This window comes from Sebastes fasciatus, chromosome 11 (genome assembly GCF_043250625.1).
Source record: "Sebastes fasciatus isolate fSebFas1 chromosome 11, fSebFas1.pri, whole genome shotgun sequence".
NCBI classification, from domain to species: Eukaryota; Metazoa; Chordata; class Actinopteri; order Perciformes; family Sebastidae; genus Sebastes; species Sebastes fasciatus.
Genome location: NC_133805.1, coordinates 3,326,111 through 3,345,781, shown reverse-complemented (window position 1 = coordinate 3,345,781; position 19,671 = coordinate 3,326,111). Strand labels below are relative to the sequence as shown.

The window sequence follows — 19,671 nt, the reverse complement described above, 5'->3', positions numbered from 1 at the left end:
TAACTCCAGAGTCATGATTTTTTATATTTACTGCTCCTCTTTTGGAAGCAAAAGCAGCTTCTGAATTGTGATGATTTGCTGCTTTTTTTCTCTTTTATATCACTGTGAACTGAATATCTTTGGGTTTTGGTTAGAGCTGTCAAAGTTAACGGGATAATAACTTTATGCGTTAACGTAAATTTGTTTTAACGCCACTATTTTCTTTAAGGCATTAACGCAACTCGGGCTACGAGGTTCTGCATGATTGTTTTTAATAAATTTGTATGCCATTGTTTTACTGCTTAATTTTTCGTTTTACATAAGAAAGTAGAGATGAGTATCTAACTAGTGCAGTCATAATAATAATAATAATAATTTATATAACACTTGTCAAACTTAAGCGTAAAGTGCTTTCCAGATTAAATGATTTACAGAATAAAATAAAAAAATCTAAATCCCAAGTATGTTCCTCTTATATGACATACAAACATTAGCAAAATGAGAGCACATATCCACCCGATTCATCAGGCTATTAAATAGGCGTTATCAGTAACTATGAGCCCCATAGATGTGGGTCAATAGGGGCCTACTACGTTGTGAAAGGGACATTTAAAAGCAACATGTTCTAACGTGTAAAAATGAATGAAGCGTCACGTTTTGACACCAACAAAAAAGCTTCTTTAGGTTTAGGTAATAAAACTACAACTTCTTTATGTTTAGGCAAAAAAAACAACATAGTTTACTGTAAGTTTAGGGAAAAACAACGTTTTGGGTTAAAATAACAACGAACACAAAGACAACTACACATTGTTGGTTTCACACTGTTTATACTACAGCGTCTGACTTCCGCTTCTGCTCCTTACTATTACTACGGTCGCTAGAGGTCGCTGTCGTGTTCTTTATAACTTCTTTCTACCATCTTTCATGTGAATAGATGATAAAACCTACTAGTGGGTGTAGTAGGCCCATATTGACCCACATCTATGGGGCTTATAGTGACTGATAACGGCTATTTAATAGCCTCACAACAGTTTAATTGGCTGATTTATCAAGCAGCACTGAGCCCATACATAAAATCTTGTTGGACAATAAGAAGCATCATCGTTTTAATGCTGCGTTCATGGTCATAATGAAAGTGACGTGCAAACACAGTGTGTATTAGTTCTTGCATCTTTAAATCTTTAAACGGTCCTCCTCTGTGGTCCTTTAGGAGCAGGATTGTGAACCAGGAACATTTCCTTCCACACCCCGCTGCCCATCACTCTCCTTCAGGCCTCGCTCAGCGCACATTTAAATCAAACCTCTACCTTCACAGACCCGACTTTATTTATTAATGCTCCCCATCTCCAAGGACGACGTGGCGTCAGCGAGCAGTGTCACCCCACAGGGGCGTGTTAACAATCCGCACACTCGTCTCCAACCGCCGAAAAAACTTGAGCTGAACAAGGGCGCCGTGAGAATGATGTTGTCAGATGAACGCCGCCGTTACGGCTTTCATCTGCTTGTCAAAGGAGAGGGAATTAATCAGGAGGGCTGAGGGGCGCTCTTTAATCTTGTAGATTACGCGCCTCGCAGACGGTTTAGGTGTAGATTAAAGTACACGGCGCTACTGGAGGTGAGATTTACTGTGGCAGGGTGTGTGTGGGTGTTTGTGTGGGTACTTCTGGCTGGAAGAAGAGACGAAACTAGACTTTCTCCTCGTATGAGGTTGGATCATCCAGAGAAATATAATCATTTTTTCTCTCATTAAAGCCAGATATTGTCCGTCAGTGGGGGTGTGAGAAGTAACTTAACTTGTAATTGTCACCTATTACTCTTAATTTGTTTTAACTCCACTAATTTCTTTAATGCAACTTGTGATTTTTAGGTTGTAGCGGCTGAGTTTTAAAGCTAGAGTGAAGACACTGGTATCATATTAAACTATATTGCCCCAAAACTGCATGTGATTATCATAAAGTGGGTATCTGATGGCAAGGTGAAACTATAGCCATCATATTGCTCTCTTCAAAGCCACCAGACTCCACTCACAAAAACAGTAGTTTCTGTAAAGGGGAGACTCGTGGGTACCCATAGAACCCATTTACATTCACATATCTGGAGGTCAGAGGTCAAGGGACCCCTTTGAAAATGGACATGACAGTTTTTTCCTCGACAAAATTTAGCCTAAGTTTGGAGCGTTATTTATCCTCCTTCACTACCAGCTAGTATGACCTGGTTGGTGCCGATGGATTCATCAGGTCAATTTTAGTTTCATACGATACCAGCATTGGACTTTTCTTCATCCTTTCTTTCGAACATTTTCCGGACTATGTTTGGACTTTTTTTCTGACATTTTTTGGACAATTTTCGAAAAAAACTTTTATTCCAACATTCTTCAGAAGTTTTTTCAGAAATTTTCCAGATTTTTTTCTGACATTTCTTCAGATAAAAAACCCCTCAAACATTCACATATCTTGAGGTCAGAGGTCAAGGGACCCCTTTGAAAATGGACTTGGCAATTTTTCCTCGCCAAAATTTAGCGTAAGTATGGAGCGTTATTTAACCTCCTTCGTGACGAGCTAGTATGACATGGTTGGTACCGATGGATTCATCAGGTTTTATAGTTTCATACGATACCAGTATCTTCACTCTAGCTTTTAAACTGAGCCCACTACACCCTAAAAATCGCCATTTGCACTAATGCGTCTTCATTATGCATTTATGTTCACTGGTGCAGATAGCATTAGAAGTTCCTACATCTCCAGAATCAAGTTGTGTCTCTTCGTCACGTGATGAATGAAACCAGGTTTACATATTAAGAGATCCAGTTACTGCAGACGGCCGACAGTGACCAGGTCATTAACTGTAAATAATAGTAAATAAATATCATTTCAGTATTTGTTCCTTTGAGCTCGTAGCTGTTGCGTGGAGTCACAGAAACTTGGAGGCTTTTTCTGGGTCCAGGTTTTGTCTTCCTCTTGTGTGTTGGATCACGTTTGTCCTGTGAGCACAGAGGCCGGTAACCCGAGCCGAGCCGCAGACAGGCCCACATTAGACCCAGCGGCTTCTCGTCTTCTCTGTCAGAATGATGGGGTAATCCCAGGCGATGACAGCGTCCGACGTCCCATTGGCTGAGCTTGTTGTTCGTCAGAGAGATGATGTTTCCTGTGTGCAGGACGAATCCGTAGAGAGGTGAAGCGGGGATGTGGTTTGTTGGTTGAGGTGTAGTGGAAACTTTCTTGAATGAATTGAACGTCAGCCCGACTGCTTGGTGGAATTTGAAGAACCAGTCGTACCTTTTTTTGACTCCCATGTCTGGCCGCTGACGCCGTGTGACCTGTGGAAACAACACTCTGGATTAAAAAGTGGACGTTTCTCCGGTCATGCCGTCTTGTTGTGTCCACCTGAGACGGGGGATCCTTAGGAGGTACAGGCAGGTGCCTCGCACCGAGGCCGACGGAGCCTTCAACTACAGCCGAGCCTCAAACAGACGAGGCCTGCTGAACTCTGGTAGGTCGGACGCCAAACCCTCAATCATGTCACATTCATTTAGCTATGTTCACTGATGAATAACTCGTGAAGTTTGCTTTTCTAAGGTTGTTCTGTCATATATTTCAAATTGAGGCTTCAAAGACGACCCATAAAAGTAATCACTGTCTTTTTGCACTTTAATATAAACTATCCAGGACACTTGAATTCCACACAAACTGCACATTTGTTAGTTAACACACAAGCCGAGCTTCTGCCTTCCGTTTCAGGGTGTTGGTTTCTCAGTGTTTTTCCGCTCGGTGTATTTATTCTGTGTTTTGTGAGTCCGGTGGCCCGTCCAGGTCTCCTCTGTGGGAATCGATGAAGAATAAAGATTATGTTAGTACTCTGCTCAGGTGCCGGTCGGGGGGGCCGAGCAGCAGACCGCTCCGTGATGAAAAATCTTTACCCAACACGCAACTCTGGTGTAAGCATGTGTTAACAAGACGTTGAGATCCGCTGAAGATACAAATATAGATTTAAACATTTAAACAAGTTGCTCTCTGAAAAACCAGTGTGTGAATCTCTACGTATTTCTAATGATATCTCGGTACGCGGGACAGCGGGTGGTTGTGTAAGCGTTTACATTTTTATTAATTTCTCTCTGCCTTTGTGTTTGGTTGCAGCGGGATGATGGATTTGATGCTCTGTAATGGCCTCCTCTGAGCCGGCTGAGTTAGTCGTGTTGGGGGTGTAATTTATCAGTCCGTGTGACCACCACAATCTCTGGATCTGAGGCCCTCTCTCTCGCTGTTGTGCTGTGATTATGCAGCCTTCTCTGCAGATCTATAGCCGGACGCTCAAATTGATGCATCGCCTCTATTACGGTATTGAAGCCGTGATGCTCTTAGCCAGAATGGGTTTTAATGTAATTTGGAGGTGCTGTCATTCATTCTCTGCCACCGGTGCCTCCACACAAACAAACAAGTCAACCGGGGATGAATGCAGTCGGCTCGCAGGTGCAGGAATATTTTAACAGGACGATTGTTTTCGATGTCAGATTATCAGAGAAGTGTTTGGTCTGCGTCAGAAGGATGATGGACAATCAGATCAGAAGTCCCCGCAGCTCAGTTTCCCCGTGTTTTTATCATTGGAAAAAATGGAACCAATGAATGATCAATCAAAAAATCAAATTTTATTTATATAGCACCTTTCAAACAAGTCAAATGCAAGTCAATGTTCAGACGATTGACAAAAATATAAAGTGTTAAAAAATGGATTTAGAGACTAAGAAAAGTTCAATGAATAAGAAAGCAATGAGAGATGGGTATTTAAGATAATAAAAGATAAATACGAAATAAAAATAACAATAAAAATGAATAAATAAATAAAAATTATGAAACTACACAAAATTGTATACAATTACAGATTGTATTAAAATAATAAAATATTGATAAAATAAAATAGAATAACAGAGATAAAATAGAGTACAATAAACACTATAATGATGATGATGAATAAAATAAGTATTACAAATAAAAAAACATAAAATTATAAAAACGTTTTTGTCTCAAAATATATATAATATAGATAAAATATCTTCAGTAAGTTGCCGTGTAATAAGCGTGATAATGTACAGCTAGCGGGTCGTTGTGAAATAAACCTCTTCAACTGTGTTCCTGGAAGAAAGATAAAGTGATATGCAGTATTTCCTTTGGATTGTTCATAACGGAGCTGCTCTGCTGAGCAGCCGGAGGTGCAGGAATGGATCGGTTAGTAAAGGATGTTAGTGTATGACGTCATCTGCTGATCAGTCCTCACTTTGTTTAGTCAAGATTTGGAAACTCGGTTCCACGTCCTCGTTTGAGTTGATTTCCACAGAGAACTCAGATAAACCGCTTCCTTTTCTTCTTCACTTCCAGCATCTCTATCTTTGTTTTTGTGAAATAGTATTTGTTTTACAGGATGTACTCTACTCAGGTCTTTGACTTATTTAGACCCTTTAGTGGAGTTAAAGCAGCAGTATCATTCTAATAACAGTTCCTGTAAGACTAGAGTTATTTCAACACACAGCGGCATATCTGTTCTTTCAAGCTTTTCAGTTTCACTTTAAAACCATCATCAGCAGGGCTGGGGATCATTTTTTTTTTTTACTTCTTTTTATTTCCTTTCAACAAGTACAGTCGTAGAGCACAGTCACATGTTTTAAGACACAACAAGGTCATAATATTCACAATATTAAATTAGTAGTATTTTTCATCCATAGGCTCAGAGAATACTTAAATGTACAGGGAGGAAAAAATAACATGTTTATTTATACTTATATTAGGAGAGAAGAGAAGATAAATATAGAAAAGGAATTGAAAAAGAATAAATAAATAGATAAATTAAAATAAAATAAAAATAAAAATAAGAGATGAAGTTAGAAATAAAAGAATAAAAAAATAGAATAGGAATAATAATAATAATAAACAAAAATAAATAAAAAATAAATAGAGAAAAATAAATAGGGAAAACAAAAAATAAAATAATAATAATAATAATAAATAAATAAAATAAAAATGAGAGATGAAGTTAGAAAATAGAAAATAACAAAATAGAATAGAAATAATAATAAACAAAAATAAATAAAAAAATAAATAGAGAAAACAAAAAAAATATTAATAATAAATAAATAAAATAAAATAAAAATAAAGAGAAACAAAGTAAATAGTGATAATAAATCACAATGAAAAAAATGAAAAAAAAATAACGTCTGGGTGTCATTTTAAAAGATTACAACACCAGTACCCCTAAAACAGCGGTGAAAGTAGTTCTTGCCGGTACTACTAAGCTACCCCAGCCATCATCAATGCAGAGGTTTTCCTAAGTAAAAATCCCTAGAAGTGTATGATTCAACTTTTTCCCATGGTCGTCTAGAGTTAAAAAAGTTACAACAAAAATAGAAAATAAATATAAATATTGAATCGCAATACTTCAAAAACCCAAGTATCGTGATAATATCATAGGATAGGTGAATGGTCCCAGCCCTGGTAAGCCTGGATTCAGACAGCACAGATAACTCCTGTTTGATTGTATCTGAACCTGGTTTCCGTCGCTCCACGTCATCGACTCTGTGTCTTTTTGTTGTCATCGTGTAAAGTGACACCGTATTGTCAGACGGCTCGCCTGCAGCCTCGCTGTTGTTGCTGCTCATATTTCAAGTCACTTCCTGTGAACTTTCCCTTCATCTAATCCGCCACGTGGCAGCGCGCTTTTTCTACAGACCCCTAACCCTGGACCGACTCCAGGACACTTTGAACCGTGAAATCTCGAGGCCCCCGGTCATTAAACAACGAAACATCAGCCTCCCGTTTACGCCAAAGAGCTCTGAGAGTCTTCCAGCGGGCGCCGTGTCATCGTTTACATCCCGAGTGTCTCTGTGGGCGGAGGAAGTGATGGAGATCTTGAACTAGTTTAACAAATAAGTGATTGGACTCTGGAGGGTTTGGTAATTGGATTAGTCAGTGTGGCCTTTTTCAGACAGTAGCCCTGTATTATGTACCGACGGTCCATTAACTCTACATGGATCTATTTGTGAAAGAGAAACCAGAGCAGTGGTTATCATTATTAATATTATTAATTTAATCATTTAATACTGACACGTCTGATATCCTCAAACTGGATCAGGGTTTTTTCCCGCCTCAGGACCATCTATTTTAAACAGATAAAGCTGTGCCAAATGGGGCACAAAATAACATCGTTGTGGATGCAGGTCAAGAGCAGCATCTCCGGCCAGGCTGGAACCAGAAACTATTTACTTTTTGTTTGATAAATGACTTAATAATGACTTGATTATCAATTAATTTGTTATAAAAATAGTCCATCAACTAACGGATTTAATCGATTTCAGCAGCAGTCTGATCAATACTTTGTCCATTCTCGAGGCCTACATCGATATGTTTTTCAAAAAATCTGATAACAATATCAGCCAATGCACATTCTTTTTTAATGTGAACAATTAATAGAATACACATTTAAAGGAGTTTTAAACAAGATATATGACAAATATACCCAACAGAGATAAGAAAAATAAGAGTTAAATATTTGAAAAAGCTGCTTATATGAAAAATGTGATTTTTAAATAGATTTTTTAAAATGCCAGAATGGATATATTTGCTTCATCTGAGTCTATGTGGAGGAAGAAGGAAGTTACCGCTTTTATTGTGGTAGTCTGAGTAACGTGACGTCATATCCGTTCCGTATCCGTCAACCAAAACAAACCTCAGAGAGTCTAAAACGTTGGAGGGTCAGCGTGGATACGACCTGCACCCTCACATGTTAAATCCAGCGTGGTAAACACTACACATCCAGTAAAGGATGGAAACACTTTGGGTTTCACACATTGACAGGAAAAGCAGAGCTACACATCACGGCTAAAGCTGCATGCTAACTCTGTCACGGACAGGAAACGTTATCGTATCGCGGTAACGTGGCGGTCGAGCCGGTCGTCGCTCTCGTCTCCGTGGTCAAATGGGCCGACGCTACGACTGTAGAGCACCCAGATACTGACATTTATGTTCTCTGCATTGAAACGGCCCCGATGGAGCTGACCATGGATGGATAAAGAGAACGGAGCTGACGGGAGAGCTAGAGACCACCTTGGAGAAGTTAGAGGAAGTAGAATTAGGGCCACATTGAGAGAAAAAATAAATCTGAGATTTAGAGAATAAAGTCATAATATTACGAGAAAAAAGTTGTATTATGACAATAAAGTCATAATATTATAAAATAGTAATTTTACGTTTGATTTTATCTTGTTCTCGTTAAGTTATGACTTTATTCATGTAATATTACGACTTTTTTTAATGTTTTTTTTTGCCTTGCTGACCCCTGGTATAAGAGAAGGCGTATAAATAGCACGACATTACGAGGACATTCTGGGTGTCATGAGGACACATTTAGGCTTTTTGTGTGTCATTTGTACGCCACGTAGCAAAACTACGGTAACGGCCTCACTTAGGTTTAGGCAACAAAACAACTTAGTTAGTTTTAGGAAAAGCATCATGGTTGGGCTTAAAGTAAGTACGTACGCTAATGCCGGGTACACGCTACCCGAGAATCAAGCTGATTTTTTGGGTCTGATTTGACAATCGTCAGCAAAGCCCTGATTTTTTTCTGAGTAACGTGACGTCATATCCATTCCATATCCGTCAACAACAACGAAGCGAGCCGAAACGAGAGAGCAGAAAACGTTGGAGGGTCAGCGTGGATCCGACCTGCACCCTCACATGTTAAATCCAGCGTGGTAAACACTACACATCCAGTAAAGGATGGAAACACTTTGGGTTTCACACATTGACAGGAAAAGCAGAGCTAAAGCTGCATGCTAACTCTGTTACGGACAGGAAACGTTATCGTATCGCGGTAACGTGGCGGTCGAGCTGGCCGTCGCTCTCGTCTCCGTGGTCAAACGGGCCGACGCTACGACTGTAGAGCACCCAGATACTGACATTTATGTTCTCTGCATTGAAACGGCCCCGATGGAGCTGACCATGGATGGATAAAGAGAACGGAGCTGACGGGAGAGCTAGAGACCACCTTGGAGAAGTTAGAGGAAGTAGTAACTACGCCTGGTTTTCAAAATAAGGTGTTAACAAAGGGAACTGTATATACAAAATACATCTATGGAAATAAGATTGATTGGATTATATTCACCAGAAGTATAAAACATTACATGTCCTTTATAAATTAAAAAGAAAATACCACTAATCTGTGAGGGAAATGTCTTGATGATTTTTGGGTGACTGGATAATAAATAATTCCTGTCAATGATCCTGATATATTTGACTTCAGGACATCTCTGACTACATACATGCTGAAAATCAAACATGTTAACTGCATTAATTTAGAGATTGTCCAAAGTAAAAGTCTCTAGAAGTGTATGATTCAACTTTTCCTCATGGTCTAGTGTTAAAAAAGTTAACAAAAATCACAATAAATCATAATATCGAATCACAATACATATCGAATCGGCACCCAAGTATCGTGATGGTATTGAACCAGAAGATTGGTGAATCGTCGCAGCCCTATTATGAGTGACTTAAAGGTGATTAATTGATTCATTTATAAGTTTAGTTTTTGAAAGGAACCCTTGAGGTTAACGTCTCCTCGTTCTGGTCCTGTATTTGAGCTCTGCGTTTGGTTTGTGCAGCAGGTAGAAGGTCAGTATAGTCGTCTTCCTGTCAGCGTGTGAAGGCAGCTGAGTTCCATTAAACCTGGCTGGTCACAGTAATATACTCACACAGCAGCTCCCCCCCCCCGCTGCTCCGCGGCCCTAATGTGGCAGGTAATTGCAGGATCCATAATGAACGCTTTAAAAACCGCCGCTCTGGAAAGGTTGCCTTGGCGACAGGCAGGTTGATACGAGTCTTAACGAAGCTGATTAATCTATGCCGCGAGTTATAGCCGAGAAATAAACTCTGGCGGTGTTAAGGTGACCTAATCACCTGAGAGGTCTCCACAGAGCTCCCAGGGTTCCCTTCACCTTGCTGTCTGAGCAGGGGCCCCTGGGAAATGAAGTTTGTTTTCTGAGTCTGAGGAGGGAAAGGTGACTCTCACAGGTAACGGTGGTGGAGGAGGGCGCTGACGTATCGACAACCTTTAATATCAAAAGAGACATTTTAGGCAAAGAAAAAAAAAGAATCTGTTTGGAGCCGCAAAACATTTAATCATTGTGATGAAGGTAACACAGTTTATAGTCTAAGTATATAGAATATAAGTCTAATGCAGTGAGGGCCAAAGAGACAATGTACTACGGAGTGTTAGGGCCACATTGAGGGAAAACACATCTGAGATTTACAGAATAAAGTCATAACTTTACAAGAATAAAGTCATAACTCTACGAGTCACGTAAAATTACTACTTTATAATATTATGACTTTATTCTCAAAATCTCAGATTTATTTATTTTTCCTCAATGTGGCCCTAATACTCGTACCGATAAATAAAAATGAAAATGTAAACAAAGAACAGTTATTCATTTCCATTTTTATAAAGCAACTGGAGAGGAGCTAGAGAGACGCGGGTTCCTGACCCCTCTACTGGGTGTATAAAATATATGAAAGAAAATGCAAATATATATACTGCTCATCTTGTGAATGTATAATTCATAATTCATAATTCGAGTAATTTGCAATAAAAGTATTAAAACAACATTGTAATATTCATAACAGAGTTTCCTGTAACTATCATAGCTGGAGTTCAGTATCTGTCTCCTTTCCTTCGGCCTGGTGTGTTTTCGTTTGAAATGTTTGAACCGGGTGAAGTTCGATGCTAAAAGGCCTTTTCCTCATTGATCGTCCGTCGGAGGAGCCGAACGCCGCCGTGACCTTTCGGTCGCGGCCTGCCGCTCCTTCAGGAAACAAAAGCACTGACATTTTCACTGAAGACGCTCCGTTCTGACGGCCACGGCCACATTGATCAGGAGGGAACCGTCGTCAATCTGAGCACAGTTTGAGTCTTTTTATTTTACTGGTTTTACTGATAGAAGTACAACTCCAAGAGAGAGCTCTGTCCAGTATGTAACCGCGGCTCTATGAATTCTTCTTCTGTCTGCCGTGGTCGGGACGTAACTTTCTAGTTTTTATGTGCCTTAGAAGGGGCCCGGTTGAACTTTGTATTTTGTTGTTGTTGAGTAGACAAAGATCACTTTCACAGATTATTTTGTATCTTGAGGACATAATTACTGGATTTTATCTGTAAAAAAAGGCAAAAAACTGGGATTCGGGCTGCGGCAAATTAATCACACATTTTTTATCTGATCAAAAATCAATCAATCAATCTTTATTTATATAGCACCTTTCAAACAACTCAAATGCAATTCAAAGTGCTGCACAGACAAAATACAGGATGTTAAAAACGGATTTAGAGACTAATGCACACCAAAACAACCAATATAAAAGTTCACTGAATAAGAAAGCAATAAAAAGATGGGTATTTAAGATAATAAAATATAAAGAAATAAAAATGACAGTAAAAATTATTAAATAAAAATTATGAAACTACACAAAATAAGCAGCTTGTATTCAAAATAATGACATTCTAGAATAGAATAAAATAGATAATAATAATCAGCAATAAAATGTTGATTAAAACAAAATAGAGTAAAATAAACACCATAATGATGATGATAAATAAAATAGAATAAACAATAAAAACCATAAAATTAAAAAAATTACCCTTAAAAGGAGATTTGTCAAGTATCTAATATTCTTATCATCATGGGAGTGGACAAATATGCTGCTTTATGCAAACGTATGTATATATTTATTATTGGAAATCAATTAACAACACAACAACATGCATGTCTGTAAAGGGGAGACTCGTGGGTACCCATAGAACCCATTTACATTCACATATCTGGAGGTCAGAGGTCAAGGGACCCCTTTGAAATTTCTATGCCAGTTTTTCCTCGCCAAAATTTAGCGTAAGTTTGGAGCGTTATTTAAGTTATTTAGTCTGACATGGTTGGTACCGATGGATTCATCAGGTTTTCTAGTTTCAGATGATGCCAGTATCTTCACTCTAGCTTTAAAACTGAGCCGCTACAACCTAAAAATCGCATGTTGCATTAATGCGTTAAAGAAATTAGTGACGTTTAAAACAGATTTGCGTTAATGCGTTATTATTGCGTTAACTTTGACAGCCCTATTCCGAATTTACATAACTTAGTTTACGTACTTATTTTAAGCCCAACTATGGTGTTTTTTCCTAAACCTGTATTTTTGTTGCCTAATCATAAATGCGGACGTTACTGTTGTTTTGTTGCACAGCGTAAAAGAAATTACACTCAAAAAGAGGCGCAGAAATGACAGGTGTAAAGCCTAAAATGCGTAATGTCCTTGTACATATACACATAAATGCGTTAAAGAAATTAGTGGCGTTAAAATGCATTTGCGTTATTATCACGTTAACTTTGACAGCCCTAATTCTTTAATTTTACAAAAGCACAGGTTCATTTAACGGTCAGTGAACGCACCACGGTCAGTGGAGTGTCCAGTTTCCTGACCAGTGAGCCGCTCCGTAATCGTTCCCACTGTGACTTTAACTTATTCACCCCACGCCGCCGAGCCTCGACTCTGATGACTCATCACGTCCTTATTGACTCAGAGGCTGCCGCCGCCGGTAATACTAATTCACGTCCGGTCAATAGGAGATGACCTATCGCCGCCACTTTCTTGAATCCAGAGTAAGTTTCTCAGAGAGCTCAACATGAGTCAGAGGAAGGAGAAGAGAAACATGTTTTACTGCCAAGATGGTCTTCCTTCATTTATCAGATGAAATATGGTGATGTTGAGCTACTCAGAGTTAACGGAGGTTTATATGGAGTTAATTTAAAGATCCTAAGTCAGTCGTGTTTTCACTGTCAAGTTTCTGTGATGAAAGTGAAACCTTTAAGGCGTCTCTCTGGGCGTCTTGCAGCCTTTATCTGATGCACATTCTTCTCTAGTCAGACCTGATGGTCAGCAGTTTATTGATGTGTAACCTCTGTTGTGTTCGTTGTGTGTTGCAGGAGTGTGTGGCTGCTGTGGGCCGCTGAGGCCGAGGTACAAACGCCTGGTGGACAACATCTTCCCCGAGGACCCCAAAGTGAGTCACTGCAAGCATCACACAGTCCACTAATCGATTAGTTGATTTAATCAACAGATCTGTAAAACTGAGGGTGATTTCACACTCGGTCCCTCTCAGCCCTCCAGACGGACTCAGAGCGATGAGTCAGCATTTGTTTGCGCATATGTGAACACAGCAAGAGAACTCAGACCCCTCGGAAACGAACCAAACTCAGACTTCCTCAGGAGGTGGTTTGAGTTTGGTTCGCTTTGTGGTTATTTTCACATATAGTCCTTTTTAAACGAACCAAACTCAGTCCTCTTAAAGTGGACCAAAAAGTGGACCATCAGAAAAGGGACTGCGTTCACAGACCCACATAGTCCTAATGAAATAAACTCATTAAGCCCATAAACAGTACACCATTAATCAGTGGTGTATATGGAAGATGCAGCACTTTCCTCAAGTTGCTGCCACCGGTGTTTTACGGTGTTTTAGGATGTCCTGCCTGTGCAATTAATGCAATTATCAATGTGTTTTGTCATCAATTATTACAATCATAACGAGCATTTGGGAGCAGGACTGATACAGAAAGAAAAGCACGTTTCTCTATCCTCGTCAAATGTACATGCGTAGTGTCTCTATTATATATTGTAAAAGCTGTAAAAACGTCTCCTTCAAACAACTGTTTCTATTTTTAGTTTCTCACCAAAATCCAAACACATTTTCTTCTGTTGCCCGGGACAACGGGACCCCATCAATCTTGAGCCTCGGCGGTACATACGGTACCGGCGGTACTGTAGAAAAACGAGCACCGCCACACCTTCAGAATTATCGCATCACGGTGATACCGAAGTGTTGGTTCTCGTGACCTCCGTAACGCGGACTTGGAGAGCTTTGTGTTCACAATGTACAGGTCATCTACTGTCGACCTGCTATCTCTCCCTAAAGACCCCCTGATACACCCTAAAGAAGAGAGAAACGGCTCTGTTGTGGGTCTCAGAGGGTTAACCAGAGTCTGAGTATCACTGTTGCTACACCAGACAGCATACGGCGGTCACAGTGTGGGCTGTTAGCAGCGTATTAACACTGTGTTTGGTGCCCAGTTGTTACCACAGTGTGGAGATTGCTGTGGAGACCCAGTGACACCACCACCTCCACCACCGCCACCTCCACCTCCACCACCGCCACCGGAGAGCTTCCCAGCCGCAACACAGGAATAATTGGACGACCACAGAGCCACAGGAAAGCTTCAGACTTTGATGAATCTGGTTATTAAATGTGACACGGCTTTGATAACAGGACCATGACAAGTTATTATCACCCGTTTGATTCCTCGACCCCTGTTAATTAATACACTAAATGTGTATGTGGTTTGTCTCGTATACACAAGGGACCCCATCCCCCGATATCTTCTCAGCGGGCCTTCGGTGTAAGCAAACGGGTGCAGTGGGAAATCGAAATGCTCGAATGGTCGAGACCTTGTCAATTTAATTATCCACTCGCTGAGAGCCCGAGGAGCTGAAAACACCCGGGGGACAGCTGGGAATTAACTCCCTCCTCTTTATATTCTGTTGTCATGTACAGTATGATGCTGACGTTCAGATGGAGTCCTTTATAAGGTCCAAAAACAGCATTTAATCGAGCCCTCTGAGACCCACATAGAAGTGGTGTACATCATCTGAAAGCTGGGAACCTGGAGATTAATTTGAGATGCTGCTCAGCACTGAGAGTCTAGTTGTTCTAGTATCAGGGTTTAGAACATGATGATAGAAGTATATGATGGTCATCCTCGTGCTCTATTATGTCTCATAAGTTGTCATCCATCCTCTGAATGCTCTAGGTCTCTAGTTTGATCCATCCATCCTCTGAATGCTCTAGGTCTCTAGTCTGATCCATCCATCCTCTGAATGCTCTAGGTCTCTAGTTTGTGGCTGTAAAGTTTCATGAGGCTGTGATTATCCTAGAGGTCACCACAAGGTCATTTTATACAGTGAGGTCAATGAAATGTCTCCTATGGGGACTAACATCATCACACATGAATACAGTTGGGCTCATTGGATCCACCAGAGTCTCAGCTTTACAGTGATACCCAATTTATGTAATTCCAAGACTGTTTAGGGACCCCAGTATGCAGAAATATTACACACATCAGTTTAGAATAGGCAGGGAGACTTAACAGGGGAGACTCGTGGGTACCCATAGAACCCATTTCAAGGTCAAGGGACCCTTTGAAAATGGTCATGACAATTTTTCTCGCCAAAATGTAGCCTAACTTTGGAGCGTTATTTAACCTCCTTCCCGACAAGATAGTATGACATGGTTGGTACTAATGGGTTCCTTAGGGTTTTCTAGTTTCATATGATATTTGTAGCTTCACTCTATCTTTAAAACTGAACCTGCTACAGCCTCTGAAATATAGTAAAGTCAGTCGGGATCGGGGGTCTCTAGGAAGAAGGTAAAATCTTGATCTGTGCACCAGCACAGTGGTTTTAAGGAGGCAGACGTGGAATCAGAATAAAGCGATTTTTTTAGTGTATTTCTTCCAGTTTGACTTGTGTTTGGAAGATTTCTAATGATGTGCAGTTTCAGTCTATTTTCTGAGCAGTGATCTGTAGTGTTCAGTCATTTGTCATCAAAGCAGATGAGCCCAACCAAACTCATTTATTCAGTCCATTTAACACCGCCGGTAGTTTTAATGTCAGTGTCATATACTGAGGAGAAGATATTATGAACTTGATTTAAGATATGAAGACTCTCTAGCTCAATGACTTTTCAAGGTACATTTACTGAAGTTGAAACCAAAATATTCCTTAGAAAAGTTTGTTTTACATTTTAAATTGGTCTTGGAGTCTTGTTCAGTGAGCAAGAGTGAAGCCAATGGGGAAGTGCCTGATTTAGTAAATGATGGTCCCATTTAGAGTCAAATAGACCATAAAGCAGGGGACGCTTTAGGGCGGGGCTACCGTGTGATTGATCGCTACCACGGCGTTGTCCGGTCTGGTAGTTGTCTGTGTTTTCGTCTTACAACTTTAACCCTTTCACCGTGTGTTTTCACTTCATGAAAGTTAATTATAACATTTTGGTCGCCCTAAAAATGTCATGTTCAGCGTTTGGTGGTACTCGGCTCCACCCTCTCGTGTCACTTGCAAAAAACCAAGACTGCGATGGCAAATAAAACAAGATGGTTACAACCAAAAAATCAAGATGGTGATGGCCAAATTCCAAAATGCCGACAGCCAAAAACCAAGATGACAACGGCCAAAAATAAAATTTGAATCCACATTTGGTGCTCTAGTGAGCATTAGTGGCAGCATATTAAATAAATCACGTGAATGTGGACTGCCTTGTGTTTTTTCTCCAGGATGGCCTCAGTAAATCTGACATGGAGAAGCTGACCTTCTACGCCGTGTCGGCTCCAGAGAAACTGGACCGGATCGGAGCGTACCTGGCCGAGAGGCTGAGCAGAGATGTGGTGCGACACCGCTACGGGTGAGTCGCTCATTTCACCTTGAGATGATATATTTTGGAGGCGGAGCGTTACGTTGAGGCAGCATAACTCTCTGAACACGTTAGTTAACGCCGGCTAGCGAGGATTGTTGGCTTGTTTTTTTTTAACAATGGCTGAAGAAGATCCTAGTTCCTCTCAACATGTGCCGTCACTCACTCTCCAGGATCATCGGTGGTAGTTGAGAAGGTTCACATGAACCAACGGGACCAGATTAGCCGACCCCTACGCCGCTGGAGACTACTGCAGGAGGAGGAGACGGCTGGATAACGCTAGCTAGCTGACGCCTGCTCTCCTCCCGGTGAAGTCGTCTCCTGGCGGCGAGGAGTGAGGCAGAGGGACCGTGACCCGGCGCTGTCCTCTGTTGGACTCATTTCCTGTAGCATGGAGCCGTCTGACCAGCGGGCTGGAGGCCAACAGCAGCGCTGTAAACATAAATTGAGGGCGTATAAATCTCTGGATGTCTCTAGTTAACTATCCTTCAGTAAAGTCAGTCAGAAAGAGAGTCGGACAATATCAGAGAAGCGTTTCAGAGACGGAGAGAAAGGGTTGCTAATAGTTTAGCCTTCTGTTAACCACAATCGTGACCGATATCAGCAAGATTTACTCTCTCTCTGATATTGTAGCTCTAGAGCCTCCAATCACAGTTAGTCATCTCTAATGTTGTGATATCTGGATTCTGGCAGCCAACAACACAGCAAGAGGACATTTTAGATGTGTAACTTTAGCCCACTGCTAGCGTTAGTTAGCCTCCAGTCTTTCCTTTGTTTAGCCTCCAGCTAACACTGTGACCTCATCATGACGTCATCATGATCTCATCATGACCTCATCATGACCTCATCGTGACCTCATCATGACGTCGACACAAAGATATGACAATATGTGAGCGTATCGCCTGTAAACAAAGAGAATGAAAACCAAGCACAAGAAGAGTTAAGAGCCATTTAACAACACAACGCTCCTCAAAGGAAGCCCCGTTAAACTCATCACAATAAGTTCTGTGATATTAAAAGTCTTTTTTTTTACATTTCCGTGAACCTCTCAGCGCTTCCTGCTCCTGGAAAGAAATTAAAATGACTTGAGAGACCAAAAAACTGCCTCCCTCCTGTATTTCTAAAAGAAGACAGGCAGCACCAGATCACCACGGTGATTAGAACATCAGGAATGGGGTTTAATTGGCCGTGATTTATTTTTTTATTCCCAGAAGCCGACGGTCGGAGAGAACAAACACATCTCTCTCTTCTCCGTCTGTAATCGGCCCATGCGTCGTTACAAAGCCATTTGGCACGTCTCAAAACACTCCGTCCGTCCAACCAAGTGACGTATGTCCGTATGCTCGGCTTCATGTCACTCAAACCTCAAAGCTGTCGTTGGATTTGGCAAAGCTGTTTCTCCCCAGATGGAGCGGACTGATAAGTCTGGTGGATTTCAGTCAGTTTCTACTGTTATGAATTCATATCATGGAATGAGTCAATAACACTGCTGGGACTCTTTTTTAACACATATTTCAACATCTACACTAAATACTACAGTAAACGTAATAATAATAGTTAGTTTAAGTGTATGTTTAGAATATTTTCATCACTTTACCTCGACGTCAGACGGCCCTTTCTCGACGGGGAACTGAACTATCTATACTCTCGCCAAAGGCAAACAGGCAACATTGACAAAACCCGTAATTTTACGGGTGGCTGGTCTATTATCGCTGCCTCAATTGGTTAGTTTGTTAATTTAAATCTCCCTTTAAGGTACATTTTGAACAGATAAAAAAATGTGTGATTAATTGAGATTAACTGTGGACAATCATCCGATTAATTGCAATTCAATATTTTAATCGAATGACATCCCCAGTTATTACATTACATTCTTCTCAAAAAGACCAACACAGCGCTGAGCCTCTCTGTAGATGAGCAGTCATAGCTAGCTCATTACCAGCTGAGTGTAAATGACTCAAACCTGACGGATAGAGAAATATTTATTTAAATTTATAGAAAATCATAATTTAATATCAGACAGAAAAATCACAATTAAATTAAATTAGGACTGTCAAAGTTGACGCAATAATAATGCATTAACGCAAATCCATTGTAACTACATTATTTAATTAATTTAATTAATTTAATTTATTTAATTTATTTAATTTATTTAATTTATTTAATTTATTTAATTTATTTATTCATTTATTTATTTATTTATTATTTAACGCATTAACACAATCGATCTTTCGGAGGTTGTAGCGGGCTCAGTCTTAGAGCTAGAGTGAAGATACTGGTATCATATGAAACTAGTAAACCTGATGAATCCATTGGTATCTATTAAGGTTAGGATAACTAACGTTCCAAACTTATGATACATTTTAGCGAGGAAAACAAATCTGCTTTATCATCATGTTAAATTTGCCTGTTGACGTGTTTTTATAAATCTAAGTAGCAGAAGACTTTGTGTGATGAAGCGTAAACCATCCTGATGCTGAACCCCCCCCCCTCCCTACCTCGGCCCCTTCCCTGTGCAGGAACGTGGTGATCGCCATGGAGGCTCTGGACCAGCTGCTGATGGCATGCCACTCTCAGAGCATCAAGCCCTTCGTGGAGAGTTTCCTGCACATGGTGGCCAAGCTGCTGGAGTCCAGAGAACCAGACCTGCAGGTCCTGGGGACCAACTCGGTAAGACAAAAACCCTCAAACACTACAAAGGCACACTGTTTCATCTGCGGAGCTCCGTCCCTCCCTGCAGGGAGAGGAGGCACAGCGGTGACGTAAAGCGCAACCTTCACCCCGGGCGTTTACAGACCGAACTGAGAGTTTAAAACGCGGCGCACCACCACGGAGGAAATTCCGCCCAGCGGCCGTCCCTGATCCACTAGACACGAGGCTCCTGTTTGGACGAACGCTTTCTCTCATGGACCGCTGCTCCCAGCTTTCAAACCGGAAACAACATGGAGGCTCGTTTGGAAACTTTCTTCTCTTAAATAGTTAATAGTTCACCGAAATGTGTTTCTGAAACCATTTTATGTGAGAAATGAGCCATGCGGTTTCTGAATCTGTCTTCATCTCGGATTGACAACGATTAGATTAAAAGTTTTTCGGGAGTTTCCAGAGGCGGCGGGTCGCCGTCGGACGCCCCAGATTTGCATAAAGTAGATTAGACCT

The 19,671-nt window shown here is 40.7% G+C and overlaps 1 protein-coding gene across 3 annotated transcripts in view; it reads left to right on the top strand.

The window, feature by feature from the left end:
• efr3a (EFR3 homolog A (S. cerevisiae)) overlaps window positions 1-19,671 on the top strand; it is a 127,610-nt gene that overhangs the window by 42,276 nt on the left and 65,663 nt on the right. For all 3 annotated transcript variants that reach the window (XM_074649979.1, XM_074649978.1, XM_074649980.1), the window contains 3 exons: window positions 12,980-13,056; window positions 16,379-16,506; window positions 19,035-19,185. In XM_074649979.1, the coding sequence (XP_074506080.1) occupies window positions 12,980-13,056; window positions 16,379-16,506; window positions 19,035-19,185 (356 nt within the window). The remainder of the gene's footprint in view (window positions 1-12,979; window positions 13,057-16,378; window positions 16,507-19,034; window positions 19,186-19,671) is intronic.